Source organism: Alligator mississippiensis, chromosome 4, assembly GCF_030867095.1.
Source record: "Alligator mississippiensis isolate rAllMis1 chromosome 4, rAllMis1, whole genome shotgun sequence".
Classification (NCBI taxonomy): Eukaryota; Metazoa; Chordata; order Crocodylia; family Alligatoridae; genus Alligator; species Alligator mississippiensis.
Genome location: NC_081827.1, coordinates 181,009,690 through 181,026,087, shown reverse-complemented (window position 1 = coordinate 181,026,087; position 16,398 = coordinate 181,009,690). Strand labels below are relative to the sequence as shown.

General features: G+C 40.9%; 1 protein-coding gene across 6 annotated transcripts in view; it reads left to right on the top strand.

The window, feature by feature from the left end:
* Positions 1 to 16,398, top strand: part of FN1 (fibronectin 1) — a 75,383-nt gene that overhangs the window by 18,689 nt on the left and 40,296 nt on the right. For all 6 annotated transcript variants that reach the window (XM_019492049.2, XM_006276432.4, XM_014594234.3 and 3 more), the window contains exons 10-17: positions 1,924 to 2,076; positions 4,628 to 4,756; positions 7,299 to 7,442; positions 12,023 to 12,144; positions 13,886 to 14,051; positions 14,368 to 14,544; positions 15,702 to 15,830; positions 15,943 to 16,032. In XM_019492049.2, coding sequence (XP_019347594.1) covers positions 1,924 to 2,076; positions 4,628 to 4,756; positions 7,299 to 7,442; positions 12,023 to 12,144; positions 13,886 to 14,051; positions 14,368 to 14,544; positions 15,702 to 15,830; positions 15,943 to 16,032 — 1,110 coding nt within the window. The remainder of the gene's footprint in view (positions 1 to 1,923; positions 2,077 to 4,627; positions 4,757 to 7,298; positions 7,443 to 12,022; positions 12,145 to 13,885; positions 14,052 to 14,367; positions 14,545 to 15,701; positions 15,831 to 15,942; positions 16,033 to 16,398) is intronic.

Below are 16,398 nucleotides of genomic sequence, written 5' to 3'. Positions count from 1 at the left end.
TGTTTCAAAGCCTTTCATTTCATTTCAATTTCGCTGTTTTGAGCTTGAAACAAGTCAAAACAGCGTTGATATGTAACAGCTGACAAAATTTCACACAGCCCTAGTGCTTGCACCACCTCTGGAGGGAGTCTGTTCCAAACCCCGGACACTCGGACTAAAGAAGTTTTTCCTTATGTCCAGTCTAAATCGGCCTTCTAGGAGTTTGTAGCCGTTAGACCTTGTTATCCCTTGGGGAGCTGTGGTCAACAACTGTTCTCCCAGATCCTAATGCACCCCCCTTATTTACTTATAGGCTGCCACCAAGTCACCCCTGAACCTTTTCTTTTGCAGGCTGGAGTCCCATGTCCCTCAGCCTCTCCTCATAAGTCTTGCTTTCTCACTCCAAATCAGTACAGCTTCATTAAAGTCAATGGAGTTATAGTGTTTTATACCACCTGGGGTTCTGACCGTATATCTGTAGTAGGCTTATCCCTCACTGCTCACCATTTCCTCTCACATGATTCTACAGTTATGGATACTCTGTGTTCATAATATCAGTCTGTTACTATAGAAATTAGTGTGATGTCATGAAGTCAACATGATGGGCCATTTCTAAAGTTTGTGCAAGTCTCCATGATGTCATTAGCAAGTGTGTGTGTGTGTGTGTGTGTGTGTGTGTGTGTGTGTGTGTGTGTGTGTGTGTGTGTAAAACTAGGGCATTTAGGGGAATTTTGAAGGATTAGAACACAAAGCAGCTATAATAAGCAGTTTGTAAATTACAGACCTTTTCTAAATCGCAGATATAATGTAGAAGCTATTTAAAGTAGTTGCAGCATGGTTCAGAGTAAATGTAATTACTTTACACTCACAGACATGCCTTTTATATGATGACTAAACCTTACAGCATATTTGTGTAAGACTGGTAGCATGTAGGTGATCACTGCACCCGTCCTTGAACACTCTCTGAGGAATAACAGAGAGAGTACCAAATGCTATGCAACTCTTTAAGACAGGAAGTTGAAAAAGAGAACAACATATGCAATTGAAACCCTGGAGATAATTTGATGTAGGTAGAAAGTAATTACCTCTGTTAGTGAGACATATAAGAACAAATTATTTTGGAAAAAAAAAGTTTAAATTAAAGCATAAAGCCAGTCTCAGCTTGTGTACATTGGGCACCTATCTACACGCAGCGAAGCTGCTCGATGCGCTGACTCCAGTGTCTCGTGCATCAGACACCAGTGTCCCGTGTATCAGTGTTCCTGTGCTGAAAAATGGCAGCAGGAGTGCTTTAACTAAAGCTTGTTTGATAAGCTTTAGTTAAAGTGTCCCCGCCACCATTTTTCAACATGGGGATGCTGGTACATGAGCTCCTGGAGCTCATGTATAAACACCCATTAGTTTTAAATCCATAGACTACAATAGAATTACACCAGTTTGCACCATTACACCAACCATAGATTTGGCCTATATTCTTCCTTTGATTAATATCTGTTACCTTAGAAGTCATCTCCCTCCACTCCCGTCTGCTCAAACCAACAAGTGATACACCCTGCTCAATACTGTGTTCCTTTAAAATCAATAAATCATGTTCTGCTGTCTCATTGTACCTTGTTTAGACATTTCTGCCTTTGTAAGCAGAGACTCCTGTCAGAATAGCAGGAGTTTGAACACCCATGATTCCACATCCATATCGGGAGGGGGAGGAGCGGGGGAGCAGCAGATTTTAACAGTTTTGGATATAGAAAAAATTGAGGATATAAACTTCAAGGACTTGTATTTGCAAAATGTTAACACCTAGTAAAATAGCACTTTCAAACATATTGGATACATAATGCACCCCTGTTCAGGTCTGTACAGTATGCAGCTGCATGGCAGATTATATGATTATGTGTTAATGTTAATATTAGCTAAATAAAGCTGCTCTTACACCTTCTTGAACAGCCCATGAAGAAGCCTGTACAACCAATGAAGGTGTCATGTACCGTGTGGGTGACCAGTGGGACAAACAGCATGATATGGGCCATATGATGAGATGCACTTGTATGGGAAATGGCCGTGGTGAATGGACGTGCATTCCATACTCCCAGCTCAGAGGTATGTGTCTTCTTCATTTATGCATCAAGGGTGTGATCCAGGCACACTGAAGTCAAGGGGTTCATTACAGTGACTACACTGGGAGTTGGATCAAGTCCCACAGTTATTATCTATCTATCTATCTATCTATCTATCTATCTATCTATCTATCTATCTATCTATCTATCTATCTATCTATCCAAAGATCTGGGTCTTGTCTACATTCAGGGACAGGTTGGTTCAGTCTTCACAGCTATGAAGTAGAGAGAAATCCTGGGTAGTTGATCAATAAAGATCCCTACATCCTCTTCCTCTACATTCAGAGTCAGCACCACTGATATCCTCAACTGTGGTTATCTTCAAGTACAGACAAATGCCCAGACTAGCCTGGAGCCTGAAGGCAGGATAAGAGGCAAGGCAGTCCTGCTATATTATTCAGCAGTGATGTTTTTAATTCCTCTGCATAGAATGAATTACCTTTGGTGGCTAATCTATAAGAGAAGTTGGCAGGACAGTACTTTTTTTTTTTTAATACCCCAAGTGGGGAAGTGCTTAGACAGCACCAAAAAAGAAGACTTCAAAGCAGAGAGCATAGACATTTGATCATTCTAAAGCAGACTTACAGCTTTGGTTTCATGTCTGGAAAAGCAGAGGGGGTGCTGTCAGAGAGCCAAGAAAGGACTGTAACACCATGGCTGAAATTGGATATAATTTATAAGGAAAGGCTCACTCCAGAGCTTTGAGGTTTTTTGTGCATTTTGTTCAGGATGGTGAGAAATACTAAATACTAAAAGACTAGCTGGTCACTAAAGTTCCTTTTTTTTCCTGCATAACTGTCCAGCTCTCTACCTTTATATCTGTGAAGGATGGGTTTGGTGACGTGAAGGGCAGAATATTAAATGTCCAATTACAGCAATTTCTGCTAAAAAGAGCAAAATGATCATCTTGGGGAAATAACTTCCTTTTTTAAAAGGATGCAGGCTGTTAGGCCAACTGTTAGACACACATTGACTTGGGGAAATACCTTTGACCCTTCTGTAGAATTTGAGCATTTACAAAGTAAAAGTGGATTTCTCTTTACAATGCACCAGTGCAGTAGGAAAACACAACTACAGGCAGGAGATTGATTAAATTACTTGCCCAAGGACAGAAAGTCTGTGACTGAGCCAAGAATTGAACTTGGGTCTCTTAAGTCTCAGTTCAAAAAACAGCTGACTTCTATAGTGGTTTTTATTTATTTTTTTGTTGGGGGGTGGTGATTTGTTTTTTAACTAGACTGTATCAATAAGATTCTTCAAGGATCAAAGATTCTTGGCCAGATTATTAATTGATATGAATTGCCATAGATCTGAAATGTGAGGCATTATACTTTTTTTTACATCAGTGGGGGATCTGGACTTGCATTTCTAAAGAAGAATGAATTAGTGAGTAGTAGTAATAATTTTATTTTTATAATAAAATGTCATTTTTGTGTAATCTTTCAGGGTTACATTAAACCATGGTCAAGATTATCTTTCTATTTTGCTATATGAGAAAAACACTTTGCTATATGAGAAAAACACTTTGGACTGCATCGTGATCTCTTTATACGTTCAAAGTAGCATCTTACTCTCTAGTAATTGTACTGATTTTAGTGGGAGTAGTCAAAAATGAAAGTACTTCTCAGCAGGCACATCTACGCAAGATATTTATTGCAGACCTGCCTAATTAGCTCCACAGTAAAGTCTCAACATCTACACATGCAGCCTTGTTAGACTGAAGGAAACTAATTTACTCTGCCACAGGTTAGTACTTGTAAATACAAATACTGTCCTGTGGCAGGGTTCTTTAGCGCGCAGCAACGCACGTGTAGACACTGATGGGACTGGTTGGGGCATGAGGGTGTTTCAGTGCAGGGCTGCCTGCTGGCTAGCCCCACACTGGAGCACTTTCATGCTCCACCCAGCCCCTCCGCAGCACACTGAGTTGGGTCAGAGCAGCCCTGGGCTGGCAGGCTCACCCCCAGGGCCTCTTGCCAATTGGGGCTGCTCTGTCTTTGCTTAATGTGCTGTGGTCCCCAGTGCACATGAAGATGCAGTACCCGGGAGCAATAAACTCCAGTGCAATGTGCACCAGAGTTTATTGCTTTGTATTAGCTTCATGTGTAGATACACCCAGTGTAAATAAAGGTGTCACAATCTAGACCTGTATAAGCAGAACTAGTGATATTCACCGTGCTATTTTAAAATCTCTTCAGGTGTTAGAATCTACATACTCCAAAGAATAAGCAGATAGTCCTTCAGTTTTCATAAAGCTTAGCTTTTTGGACCTGATCCTACAAACCTCTTTATGTTAATGGACCTTACTCGTAAAAATAGTCCCATTTGACATCAGTACTGATGAATGGACTTCGGAGAGCATAGTGTACAGCTTTGTTCTGCAAAGATCACACATTCCTCCAAGAGTCTGTCTTCTCCTAAATTTTCACTACACTATGTTGAGTGGGAATGGGAATAATATGTTCAGCAAAAGTATTTTGTATCTTGTTATTTGAAGCCATCATTGACTGAAATAACATGTCATTTTTAAACAGACCAGTGTATTGTTGATGACATCACCTATGATGTTAACCAGACATTTCACAAGCGTCACGAAGAAGGGCATATGCTGAACTGCACGTGCTTTGGCCAGGGTCGTGGGAGATGGAAGTGTGATCCTATTGGTAAGTCACTAGCCTGCTGCTCTCCTTCTTTAAGGTCAGATGAAAACTACCATGATAACATGTTATTATGTGATGAAACAAAACTGTGAATTTGGGCCAGTTTTGGGTCAGATTTTTTCTTTGGAAAAATCCTACTAGTCACAACTGGAGTCATAAAGACTTTAGAGATGTTAGGGTGGATGTATAGTAGCGTGAATAAGAGCAGAATTTGGCATGCTGTGGGAGAAACTGATGCTGTCTGTAGTAGCAGTGGCTAGCATCAGCTTAACTCCTTACCCATTTCTCTTGGAATAGTCTTTCCATATAAAACCCTGTTCTCAGCAGTTATCACCAGTCTTGAGTAACTGAGCATTTTAGCCACACATTAGTGAATGAGCTGATCAGCAGGCAGGATTCTGATTTAATGCAATTAGCTGTTCTGTGGAGCAAGTGAGTAAAGATTACCTTATCTTCTAAATTGCTATTTATCCCCTTCTTTTCTGAAATTTCTAGTCTCCTAACTGAAAGCAAAAGCATGGAAAACAGCACGAAGCAAATATTACCATACCTTGGACTAACTCTTTATCCTCTCCTTGCACAAGAAGATAGTGGACTTGTCCAGACAAGCACGGATGTTTGGTTCCCTGGGGACAAGTTGCAGCAGCACAACTTGTGCCACAGCTGCTTGTCCCTGGGAAATGCCTGTGCCATGCTTTGGCACATGGCAACTTACCCTGAGGGCAGTAGGGGAGGCTGGTGCCAGCACTGGGGTGGCCCCAGCAGCCTTACCTGAGGTCCTGGGGGCTTCCTGGGACTGCTGCCACAGCGATCCTGCCAGGCAGAGCCTGGTTGGCAGCCACAGCATGGCTCTAGGTAGCCTGGCTGTGCTTTTCAGCAGTGCGTGCTGCCTGAGTGTGTGCTGCTCTGTTTTTTTTCCCTGAAGGTTTTTTTTGACCCCTAGATATCCAGGGGTCAAAAAACCCATGGAAAAAAAAAACTGGAGCAGTGAGTGCATGCATGCACAGTGCACCCTTGCAGCACAGAGAATATCAGACTATGCAGCATGTGGCACTGTAGATGTGTTTGTGGCACCACGTATCGCACAGCTGGGCTCATCTGGATGTGCCGAATAGGTCCAAAGTATGAATACATACATCAGTAGCACTGCATAGGTTAGTTAAAACCATATTAACTTTGTGAAGAGAATTTTACTTTTCTAACCAAAAAAAGGACACTGTTTGGGTGTTAAGACCTAGTTATTTGGTCTGCAATTACTAAACCCAAGAGATCTTTAATACTTTTCTCTTGGCAGTGGTTCAGAAAGCACTAGCAGTTAAACCGTGTCTTATTAACTGTGAGTCTTTACAGATTTACTGGACAAGTTCAGATAAGAAAGTTTGTGAAATCTGTTATTTTGAAAGAAAGAAATGTATTTAAAACAAGATGGGAACATAGTAAAAAGTTGCTCCCTGTTTAATTTTGCTATTTATTTCTCCAAATGTAGGCATCTATTCTTTTAAAGGAGGATCAAATTGCTGTTCATTGAAATCTATGAATAAAACTTACACTGAGGCAGATTCAGATCTGACTTCTGCTTGTGCAAGTCCTCAGTTAATCTGTTGAAAGCAGTCGTGTAGATGTAGATTTTCATTGGTTAAGATGACTCCCAAATTTGATGCATCCTTCATTCATTCAAACAGCTGTACTTCTAAAGCTGTGGTTCTCAACCTTTTTTTAGACTCAGGGCACCCCTGAGTAGATTCAAGGCAGCCCTCAAAAAATGTCAATTCTTAGTTTTTACTCTTTTTCTGCCTACATAAAATAATAGACCAGTTTTTCTGCTGCAAAGAACTCAGTAAAACCACAACTATAGACTTCTGTTTGAAATCTCTGCATCTATCTTGTGAATTGTTTTTGTGACGCTGTTAACGCTAACTTTGTGTGACACCCTGCGGCACCCTTGAAAGGATTTCAAGGCACCCCAAAGTTGAGAACCACAACCTTGGTTGAGAATCACTGATCCAAAGTAACTTTACAGAAATGAAAGGAGTAGCTCCAGATTTAGACTAGTGTAAGACTATGATCCAGGACCCTTGAGGCCAGTAGTTTTGCTGTTGACTTCAATGGGAGCAGCAGAATTGAGCCTTAAATGAGAGGACTTGGCCAAGTGGTTGAAGTAGAATTGGGCTGTACTATCTGCTGGGGTCATCCTTCCTTAAGGAAAGCTCCCATGGGCTTCACTGGGAATGGTGCCTGAGTAAGGACTGCACTGGCAGAGCTGGCCTTTGGAGTGTTGTCATTTTAACTTACTTCAACAGAGTTAGCATATTACTTCTCATTTTTAATAGTAAAAGAGATGTCTAAAGAAGTTTCCACGGACCTTTGTTTTGAAAGTAGCTTTCTGTTGCCTCTTTTTCCTCGACTAATGCTTTAACCAGCGCTGCAGCATACTTTGCCTCATGGTTTTACTTTTCATCATTTTTCTATATTTTAACACAGGGGCTTTATTTCTGTTGTTTAAATAAACATTTGACACTGACTTGTACCTATTTCATGCCTTCAGATCAGTGCCAGGATTCAGAAACCCAGACCTTCTATCAAATTGGGGATGCATGGGAGAAGTTCCTTCACAATGTTAGATACCAGTGCTATTGCTATGGCCTTGGTATTGGAGAGTGGCATTGCCAGCCTTTGCAGACCTATCCAGGTAAGACTCCTAAACATGAAATACATTCTCCCCAATTGTTGTGGGGCAAAAACCTAGTATGTTTCCCCTTCTGATCAGTGCAGTCTTCATGTCCCTTCATATCTTTGTCAGCACTGAATAATTCTTGGTTCCTCTCTCTCTAATAAGTAAGGAAGGGTTGAAATACTTTGGGACATGATGCATGCAGATGCCTTATATTCTGCTCCCCTCACAGCATTATAGGAAATGCCTAAATGGCAATGACTGTTGGCTTCCATTTATAGCAAGATCATTTCCACATGAAGGCAGAGATGGAAGTATCAAGCTTAGCAGTAGAAGATCAGGCTCTGATCACAGCTAGTGTAATAGAAAACTGGATTCATTCTTTTGGATTCATTGAATTTAATCTGGATTCATACTAAAATCTGGGCCACTGGGGTTTATTTCCATGTTTAACTTATAATGTATATCTGCAAATCACAGTCTCTAGGTATTGAGTCGATTATGTTGTCCTGTATATGTACAGATCTTTTTTACTCAACCCACATACTGAAGCAAAATGCACCATGCAATGAAGTCTCTTCCATGGCTGTGGCATGAAATAAATATTTGAACACTTCTTTGCCCAGTCAGTTCCAGGAAATCTTTATAAGCATGGTCAATGTCTCTATTTGTTGGTCTGTTCTTTTGCAGTTTCATGAACATAACATGATAACCTTTATATATAAAGGTTGCTTCTGTCTATTCAACCTAGTTTTAATATTGAATCACACTCAAGTATATTTAGACTCCCATTCTGAGTAAAGATAGATAGAAAATCAAGCAGTTCCTTGTTTGGTTCTCTGACTAAAATTTTGCTTTCATCCTGGTGCAAAAATGAAGTAACTTCATAGAAGTCAATGGAGTTACTGCAACAAATAGATTACATCTGCTTTGGCCACATGTACATGAGACACTTAGTACTTGTCATTTAGTACTTGCATACCTGAGTACTAAATGACTGCGCAGTAACCAGTGTTACTGTGCAGTAGCATCCCCACATGAGGCTTCCTGGTGATGCTGACTGCGCAGTAGCTCATTACTACTGCACAGTAGTGTTGCATCACGGTTTGTGCTCCACGATGCTACTGCACAGGAGTAATGACCTACTGTGCAGTAAGCACCTCATGTAGATGTTTCCTTTATGTATAACAAGGTCATTATCACTGGTCCATTTTGATTACTGACAAAAAGGGTGCTAAGTATCCAGTAGGGCTCAGAGAGCTATTTGGACCACTGTGATGCTTTATAAACCCTCTGTATTTTTTGTCATTCAGTACATTTCTCTGAATCAGAACAGCGTGCTTTAGGTTTTTTTAAAAATGGTGTGGTCTTTATGCAGTAAAGATATCACTGTGTATGAATGGTACTTTCAGTTTCTATAAATGCCATCTAGTTACAGAAGCCAATTGGAAGCTATATGAAAACAAACAGGCACATAAATCACAGTCTGTGTTGTGTGCAGTAGATTGGTGATCTGTGGGTAGTTGGCATAAGCCATCTACATCATTTTTGCTGGTGCTTGTATTGGAGCACTAACAGAAAATTAGATGCTAAATTGCAGAGAAAAAGGAAGATCCTGTGATTAAGGCATGCTGGTAGAACTTTGCTGTCTGTTTTAGATTGATCAGTAGTGCACGGTAAACTGGCAATTGTGTTAATTACTTATAGTTATCAAACTTAAGGAAAGGATACTGAAAAAAGTTATTGTTGAGTGTCAGCCTTCCTTCTTCCCATCTCTCCCCCTCCTCCCTCATCACAGCAAACGAAATAGAAGTGGAGCTTACATTTTTTACATAATCGGACAGAAATCTCAGTGGGGCCCTTACCAAAATGCGGCATGAACCCACTGGATTTAACTAACGCTTGTAACAGGTATACAGTAAATTTATTTCATACCTAATGCCTCACAGGCTGGGGTGACATATTGCGTAGATGCACTGCCCAAGGAGCGAGGCAGGGACTGACTTATTGCTCTTAATGTCTAAATGGCAAATGGGTTTCAGAATGTGTTAGTTTAATTTAGCTAGCCCGGGTAACAACAGCAGTGAAGACATGGCAACACAGGTTTAAACATGTGCTAGCAGCCAGAGTGCAGATTCTCTATGGACCCTTGGTATGTACTTTCATTGAAAGCTAATGCTGAAGCCTATGCTGCTGGGACTACACTGCTCTTGTTACCTATGCTGGTTAAACTAAACTAGAACAGCTCTGCTAGCATATGCTACACTCAGGTCTTTGTTTTGAAGTGTGGACAGACCCAAAGAGTCACTTTATGATCTCTGCTTCCATTTTCGGCCTTGGGAGGGAAGGAAAAACTTGCATAGCTTTATTCTCATGAAAATTAGGAGCTCTTCACTGCCTGCTCAACCTTCACCTACTTGCATGGTGGGGATTGGCAGTGCAGCAGCATCTCTTCCCAATCCCTTTGGGCTTTAACAGTGATGGCAGCTCATTCAGGGAAGTAAGTTGCCTTCTTGGTTCCCTTTGCACTTATGTTCCCAAGTATTCTAGCAGCCAAATGTCTATGCTTTAATGAATTTATACTGGTAACACACTTGTGAGGTAGGAAATTACTTGAGGCTCAAAAAGACCAACAGACAGCTCCTGTTCTATCTATCAGATGCTTAAGTGTGATGCTGTTCCACTGTGCTCAACTCCCTGAAAAAAGCATCAGTGGGCATGTCTACACCAGAAGCTAACTGCACAGTAAGTGGCCTAATAACACTGCGCAGTAGCATGCCGGGCAGAAACCATGCTAGTACACTAGTGTGCAGTAGTACTAGGTTACTGCTCAGTAAGTGTCACTAAAAAGCCATGTGCCGACTCTACTGCACAGCAGAGCAACTTACTGCACATTGATTTAGTACTTGGTTAGCTTAATGTGCAGGAACTACAGTGCATTAATGAATGTGTAGATGCACCCACTGCGCCTTTTTTAATATGCCATTATCTAATCCTAAGACTAAGTCACAAGAAGTAGTGAGGCGGAAGATGCATCTACTTTCAGCATGAACTGTTTTTCAGGAACTCAAAGCACGGTAGAAGAAGAGCTTAAGCAACTTGCACAAGGTCAGACAGGAAGCAAGTGGTAGAGTAGGGAATTGAACCTGAGCTTTACAAGTCTTAGGCTTATGCCCCTAACTAGTGATTCAGTGTTTCTCTGTGTCCAAGAGCAAAGAGTTAGACTGGAAGTTGAACCCTAAGGGTTGAAAAAAGACATGAGTTCATGCTTGGGTTTGATTGTCCCAGGCTTTGAACTGTATTGATTAACTCCAAGAAAAAATGTTATCTGGGATACTTCACTTAGTTCGACAATGTCCTTGTATATTTGTAGGATCCCAGAGTAAAATGCATTGTCCTGGGAGAAATACAAATGCCTGTTTTTAAGATGAGAGAGACAAAACAGGAATTAGACAGTAGATCTGAGAACTACCCACCTTTGAGGCAGAGAGCCAAAGAGGCGAAGAATAGGAAGCAGACCTTCTTTGGATTTCTTTGTCAAGTTTTTCTAATGGTGTTTGCTGAGCCTCATAGACTTTTATCAGACTGCTAAAACAAACTTCTTGCTGAGTTATGTGAAATATGTGCACCCTTAGACTGGAAACCAAGGCTTCATACTTTCTTTAGAGACAGGAATTGACTGGAGATGTGTAAATAAATCAAATATAAAGTTCCTGAATGTGTAGATTTGGGGTTACACAAGCTTTGAAATATTCTCCATGTGGGTATGGGTTTGTTTGGCTGAAGTCTTTTTGAGTACATACAGGTATGTATGTTACACAGTTGTCCAAACAAACTATAAAGAGAAACCTTTAAAAAAAAAAAAGAAGGATTTAATGGCTAAAATAACTCTTCCTGCTGAGTCAGACTGTCCTTTACTGGAGTTTTTTGGGAACACATTCCTGCTAGTTTAATGCCATATGCATGTTCGAAGTGAGATCTTCTTGGCATTTAGCTGAAAGACTTTCATAGCACATTTCTAGGCAAGTGATGAAGAACAGAACAGAGGATCATGAATAAGCCTAAAGGAGCTGTGAATTATGGGCCTGGTCTAATGACTTCTGTGGTCATAGGAATCTTTTCACCTACCTCTAATTGGGATTGAATTAGATTGTGAGTGTTTTTTGGTTTCAATTCAGTAAAGCACTAAAGCACGTGAAATGAATGAGGCCCTCTGAGTGTACAAGTCTCCTTTTGGACAGGCTACAGCTAAAGCGCCTGTTTTTTTCTTTTCATTTGTGGGTCTGTGTGTGCAAGCCATGCTTATTCTTCTGTTGGTTAAAATCCAGCTTGTTAAATAAGTTGATTCAGAGACATAGGAAAAGGCATGCTGTGATATTCTTTCATTAATATGAAGTTAACACTGCCTCCACTAGGGTGGTCCACAGTAATCACTATAAAGAATGTTGGATCCTAGGGGATAGAAGGAAAATATACTTATTTCATATTTATACAACAATCTTAGACAAATGACACCAGTATTTTAAAGATGTAGTGAATGAACAGCAAACAAAGAGGAAATTCCCTCATAAAGTTAAAATGGAAAACTTTTATTTTAGGTTCAACTGGTCCAGTCCAGGTGATCATCACAGAGAGTCCCAATCATCCCAACTCCCATCCCATCCAGTGGAATGCACCCGAATCTTCTCACATTTCTAAGTACATTCTCCGCTGGAAACCGGTAAGTACTTCTGGTTGCATAGGAGCAGAGCAGTTAAAGCATCTCACTACAGCTGCAGAGGTATAGGTCTGAGCTTTAGTCTGGACTTTTGCCAAACGCTATCCTAGTTTAACCCATCTGTCAGTGGCTACCTGGAGTATCTAAGGTGGCTGGATGTGGTTCTAGCCATGTTGCTCCTTTTTGTGTTGTGGGCTAAAGAAATCGGTGTGCCTTAACCATGCTAGTTTGACATGTCACTGGGCTGTAGCAGATTGTTGACCAAAATCTATAGCATCTCCCATGCAGGTCTTTTCCATGCCAAACACCAAAAGATTTTGAGCATGTCTATCTGCCTCATTACCACCATATAACACTGTAGTGGGACACACTATGGCCACTTTGCATTTATCACCCCCTGAAATAGGATTTATAAAGCCAGTTATGTGGTGCTGGGCTCATACACAACTCTCACCATGGTGCTGAGGTGTTATAGACATCCCCTCTCCTTTCCTTTTTTGTTTTGTTTTGGGTTTTTTTCCCCACCAAAAACCCACATAAATATTGAGGAAATGTAGCTCCTCATGAAAATTCTCATATTGTTAAAAAGGTATTTTTGGTATTTAAAAAAAAGTGTATGCTGGTCTTGTTACTAATCCAGTGTCCATGTCCTAATGGAGGGGACATTTGCATTTAGGACTAAAGATGACTGATGTTCTATAAACATGTACTGTCATCATGGATGTCTTTGCAAACAGTACTAGTCACTGTGTTTATGAACTGCATTATTGGCAAATTGTCTAGGATAGTAGTAGGTTCAATTAGGGTGAATAAAACTAGTCCTTGTGAAAGATGTCTTATTTGAAGGGAACAGAGTTTTTTACTATCCACGTATAATTGCAACAATTGGATTTGATTGTACCGCATAAGTGAGGAGGTAAAAACAAGCAGGAAATGAAGATGTAAACTTCTGGCAGGAAATTAAATAAACACGGGTCATTTCTCTTCTCCTGTGAACGCTACACCACAGCTGGTTAACCGCTGCTTTCTGGCTTATTCATAATTACATATGATTCATCTTAACTAGTGCAAATGCATTGCCACATAGTCCTCAAGAGAACACTCTTTTCACATGACTATTTAACATGCTTATATCTACCCACTGCCCATTATTAAGAGAACAAGGATGTCTTGATCGAAAGCCTGCTGACATTGCTAGGAGTTTTTCTACTGACTGTAGTGGAGCTTGGATCATGGCCTTAAGGTAATAGGATTTAAGCACGGTTGAGGAGGGGAAACTTTTTTAAGCTGGGGTTTTGTTTGGGAACTTCTCATAGGAAATAGTAAGGAAGAGGAGAAAAAAATATTGCAGTTCATGATTTTCAAATGATGGCTCTCTGCATGATTTCCAACTATGTACAATCCAGTTGTTTGTACTTGTAGAATTAATGTGTGATTTTAGGTTTTGTTTTGTTTTTGAAGAATGGTTACAATGTGTGTATTGCACTAAGACCTCTCTGGATACCTCTAATATTAAATAAAGTTCAACTGTATCGTTATCCAGTACCCCATTGTAAATTAACCAACCTGTTTATAGATAGCTCCCTGCCTGCACTTCCCCATGAGGGGCTGTTTATCTGGATATTAGTCCTTCCGTTCAGATGTCACAGTGGTGGAAAATCATATAGAAGCTTAGCTAGCTAGATCTCTCTACTTTTGGTCTTTGAGCTCTCTTCCATGACAGTGTATGGCTTTGTTCTTTTAGAAAAACTCCAGAGTACATTGGAAGGAAGCCACCATCCCTGGTCACTTGAACTCCTACACCATCTCAGGCCTGAAACCTGGTGTAATATATGAAGGACAGCTTGTCAGTGTGCAACAGTATGGACTCAGAGAACTCACCCGCTTTGATTTTACTACAGCTGTGATCAGTAAGTAAAACCAGGGCATAGAATTCCAGCCCAGGACTTTTCCATATTTCATTTCTTTGCAAGGTAGTTCCCTGAATTATTTGTTCGTATTACAAATGAGCTGCATCCTATCAGGATGTTATTTTAAAGTGAATTTTTATGCACCTCATGGTGGACTTCCCTGCTTGAAAAGAATTGGGCCAGATTCTAACTAAAATAAGTCAGTGGGGCTGAACTGAATGATCCCAGCTGAGAATCTTGCCCTTCATTTCTCCTGGATTGGTATTTGATCTTTCAGATAAAATTTATTTCCATTCCCCATCTCTTTCCTCTTTAGGCAACACAGTTGTTGGAGAGACAACTCCACTTACTCCTATGGTTGCTACCTCTGAATCAGTCACAGAAATCACAGCCAGTAGTTTTGTAGTCTCCTGGGTTTCCGCTTCTGACACTGTATCAGGATTCCGTGTGGAATATGAGCTCAGCGAGGAGGGCGACGAACCTCAGTATCTTGGTAAGGACGATGTTTGGACCTTTTGGGTCAGATTCTTACCAGTGGTAAACTGCTAGAGTCCCATGGCAGTCAGGGGGGCTATTCTCATTTATACTAGTCCAGGACTTGGACTTTCTATACTTATGCATGGTTGAGTCCCTCAGTTGTTATTATCAGAAACATACCTATTTGGGATAATGGCATATTTTTGTATTGTGCCCTCACCATTCTATAATGGGTTGGCAGTGTTTTTGGGCGGAGTGCCAAAAACACCCACAACATTGACTTGTAAGATGTTGGCATGCCAGGGGCAGACAGCGGGGTAGTCGTGATGGACACGATCCTGGTTGTGATAGCTCAGCCACAGCCCCGTTCCCACTGTCTGCCCCAATGCGCGCATGCCAAGCAAAATCCCTTCACATGCCATGTTCTGGCACTCGTGCCAAGCATTGCCTACTCCTGTAATATCAGCATTTTAGATAATGCAGGAAGGATGATCTAGTAGTGGGCTAGACTACAGACATTTGGGTTAATTTCTTAGCTCTGTCACATACTTCTTGTCTGACCTTGGGCTGCTTAATCCTAACCTTTCTGAAAAATGAGATTCATAATATTTCACAGGGATTTATGAGGCTAGATAATGCTTATGTGCCACGGGGATTTGCGTGTTATAAAAAAGAATGTGAGAGAGAGAATAACAGTCACTGATTTATTTCTGTTCAACTGCTGCCCTGCTGAAAGCTTGAAACTGATTATCCCTGGATCCTTCAGATCATTTTTCTAACCTTTCTGGGCCAAATAGGGAACTTGGGGTATAACTTGGTACAGAATCAGTGTTTGCTGCATATCAGTGCTTAATGCCAGGCAGAATGCAGCTGAGGTGACATAAAGGTTTGTCTACATGGGCCTGCCATGCCAGTGCCCTCACTACTCCAGGTCCTGGCTTCTTCTAGGCAGACTTGCCAGTTTTAGAGAGCTAACTAACCTAAATTGTGTGGAGTTCTTGAGATGTCGACTAAAGATTAAGTTTAAACCAAACACATTTTTTTTCAAATGTTTTCACTCAGAACTAGACTTGAACCTAAGCCTCTCATGTTTCTGGGAGGGATGGGAATGGGAGTTGGTGAACAAACAGCCAAATTGCTAAGCCTTTTCTTTTTTTTTTCCCCGCCATAAAGATCTCCCAAGCACAGCCACCTCTGTTAACATCCCTGACTTGCTTCCTGGTCGCAAGTACATAGTTAATGTCTACCAGATCTCAGAAGAAGGAGAGCAAAACCTGATCCTGTCCACGTCACAGACAACAGGTACATGTCTTCTCCTTAGCTTTGGAAACCACTATTCTGTGTTTGTTTTATCAGAGAGATTGTCCTGTCTCGGCCTCACTTCATTTTTTTTCTTTGTTACTCCTTTAAATAGCACCAGATGCACCTCCAGAGCACACGGTGGAAAGTGTGGATGACACCTCAATTGTCGTTAGCTGGAGCAGACCACAGGCTCCCATTACAGGTCTGTCTCATTTAAGTGATTCTGTTTGAAAATATCAATGGAATCTTCAAATCGGGACATTAAAAAAGAGAGGGACATACAGAGGCCAGCAGAGGTGATGAGCAATTCATGTGGAGTGCAGGATTCACCTTGCCCCTTTAAGGCTGAAAAGACTATGTAACATTTTTATAATGGGTTTATAATTTATAATTTGAAGCCCATGTTTCAGTTTTCAAGGAGAGGAATACAAACAGAGCCCTGCAGGTTTATTTTAAGGTTCTGGCTTGTTTAACCACAACTCCGCTAATCTTCCTATGTGTCCCCTATTTGTCCCAAAGTCATCCCCACAACACACTGGAAACTGTATTGTTACCCAGAGATCACTGC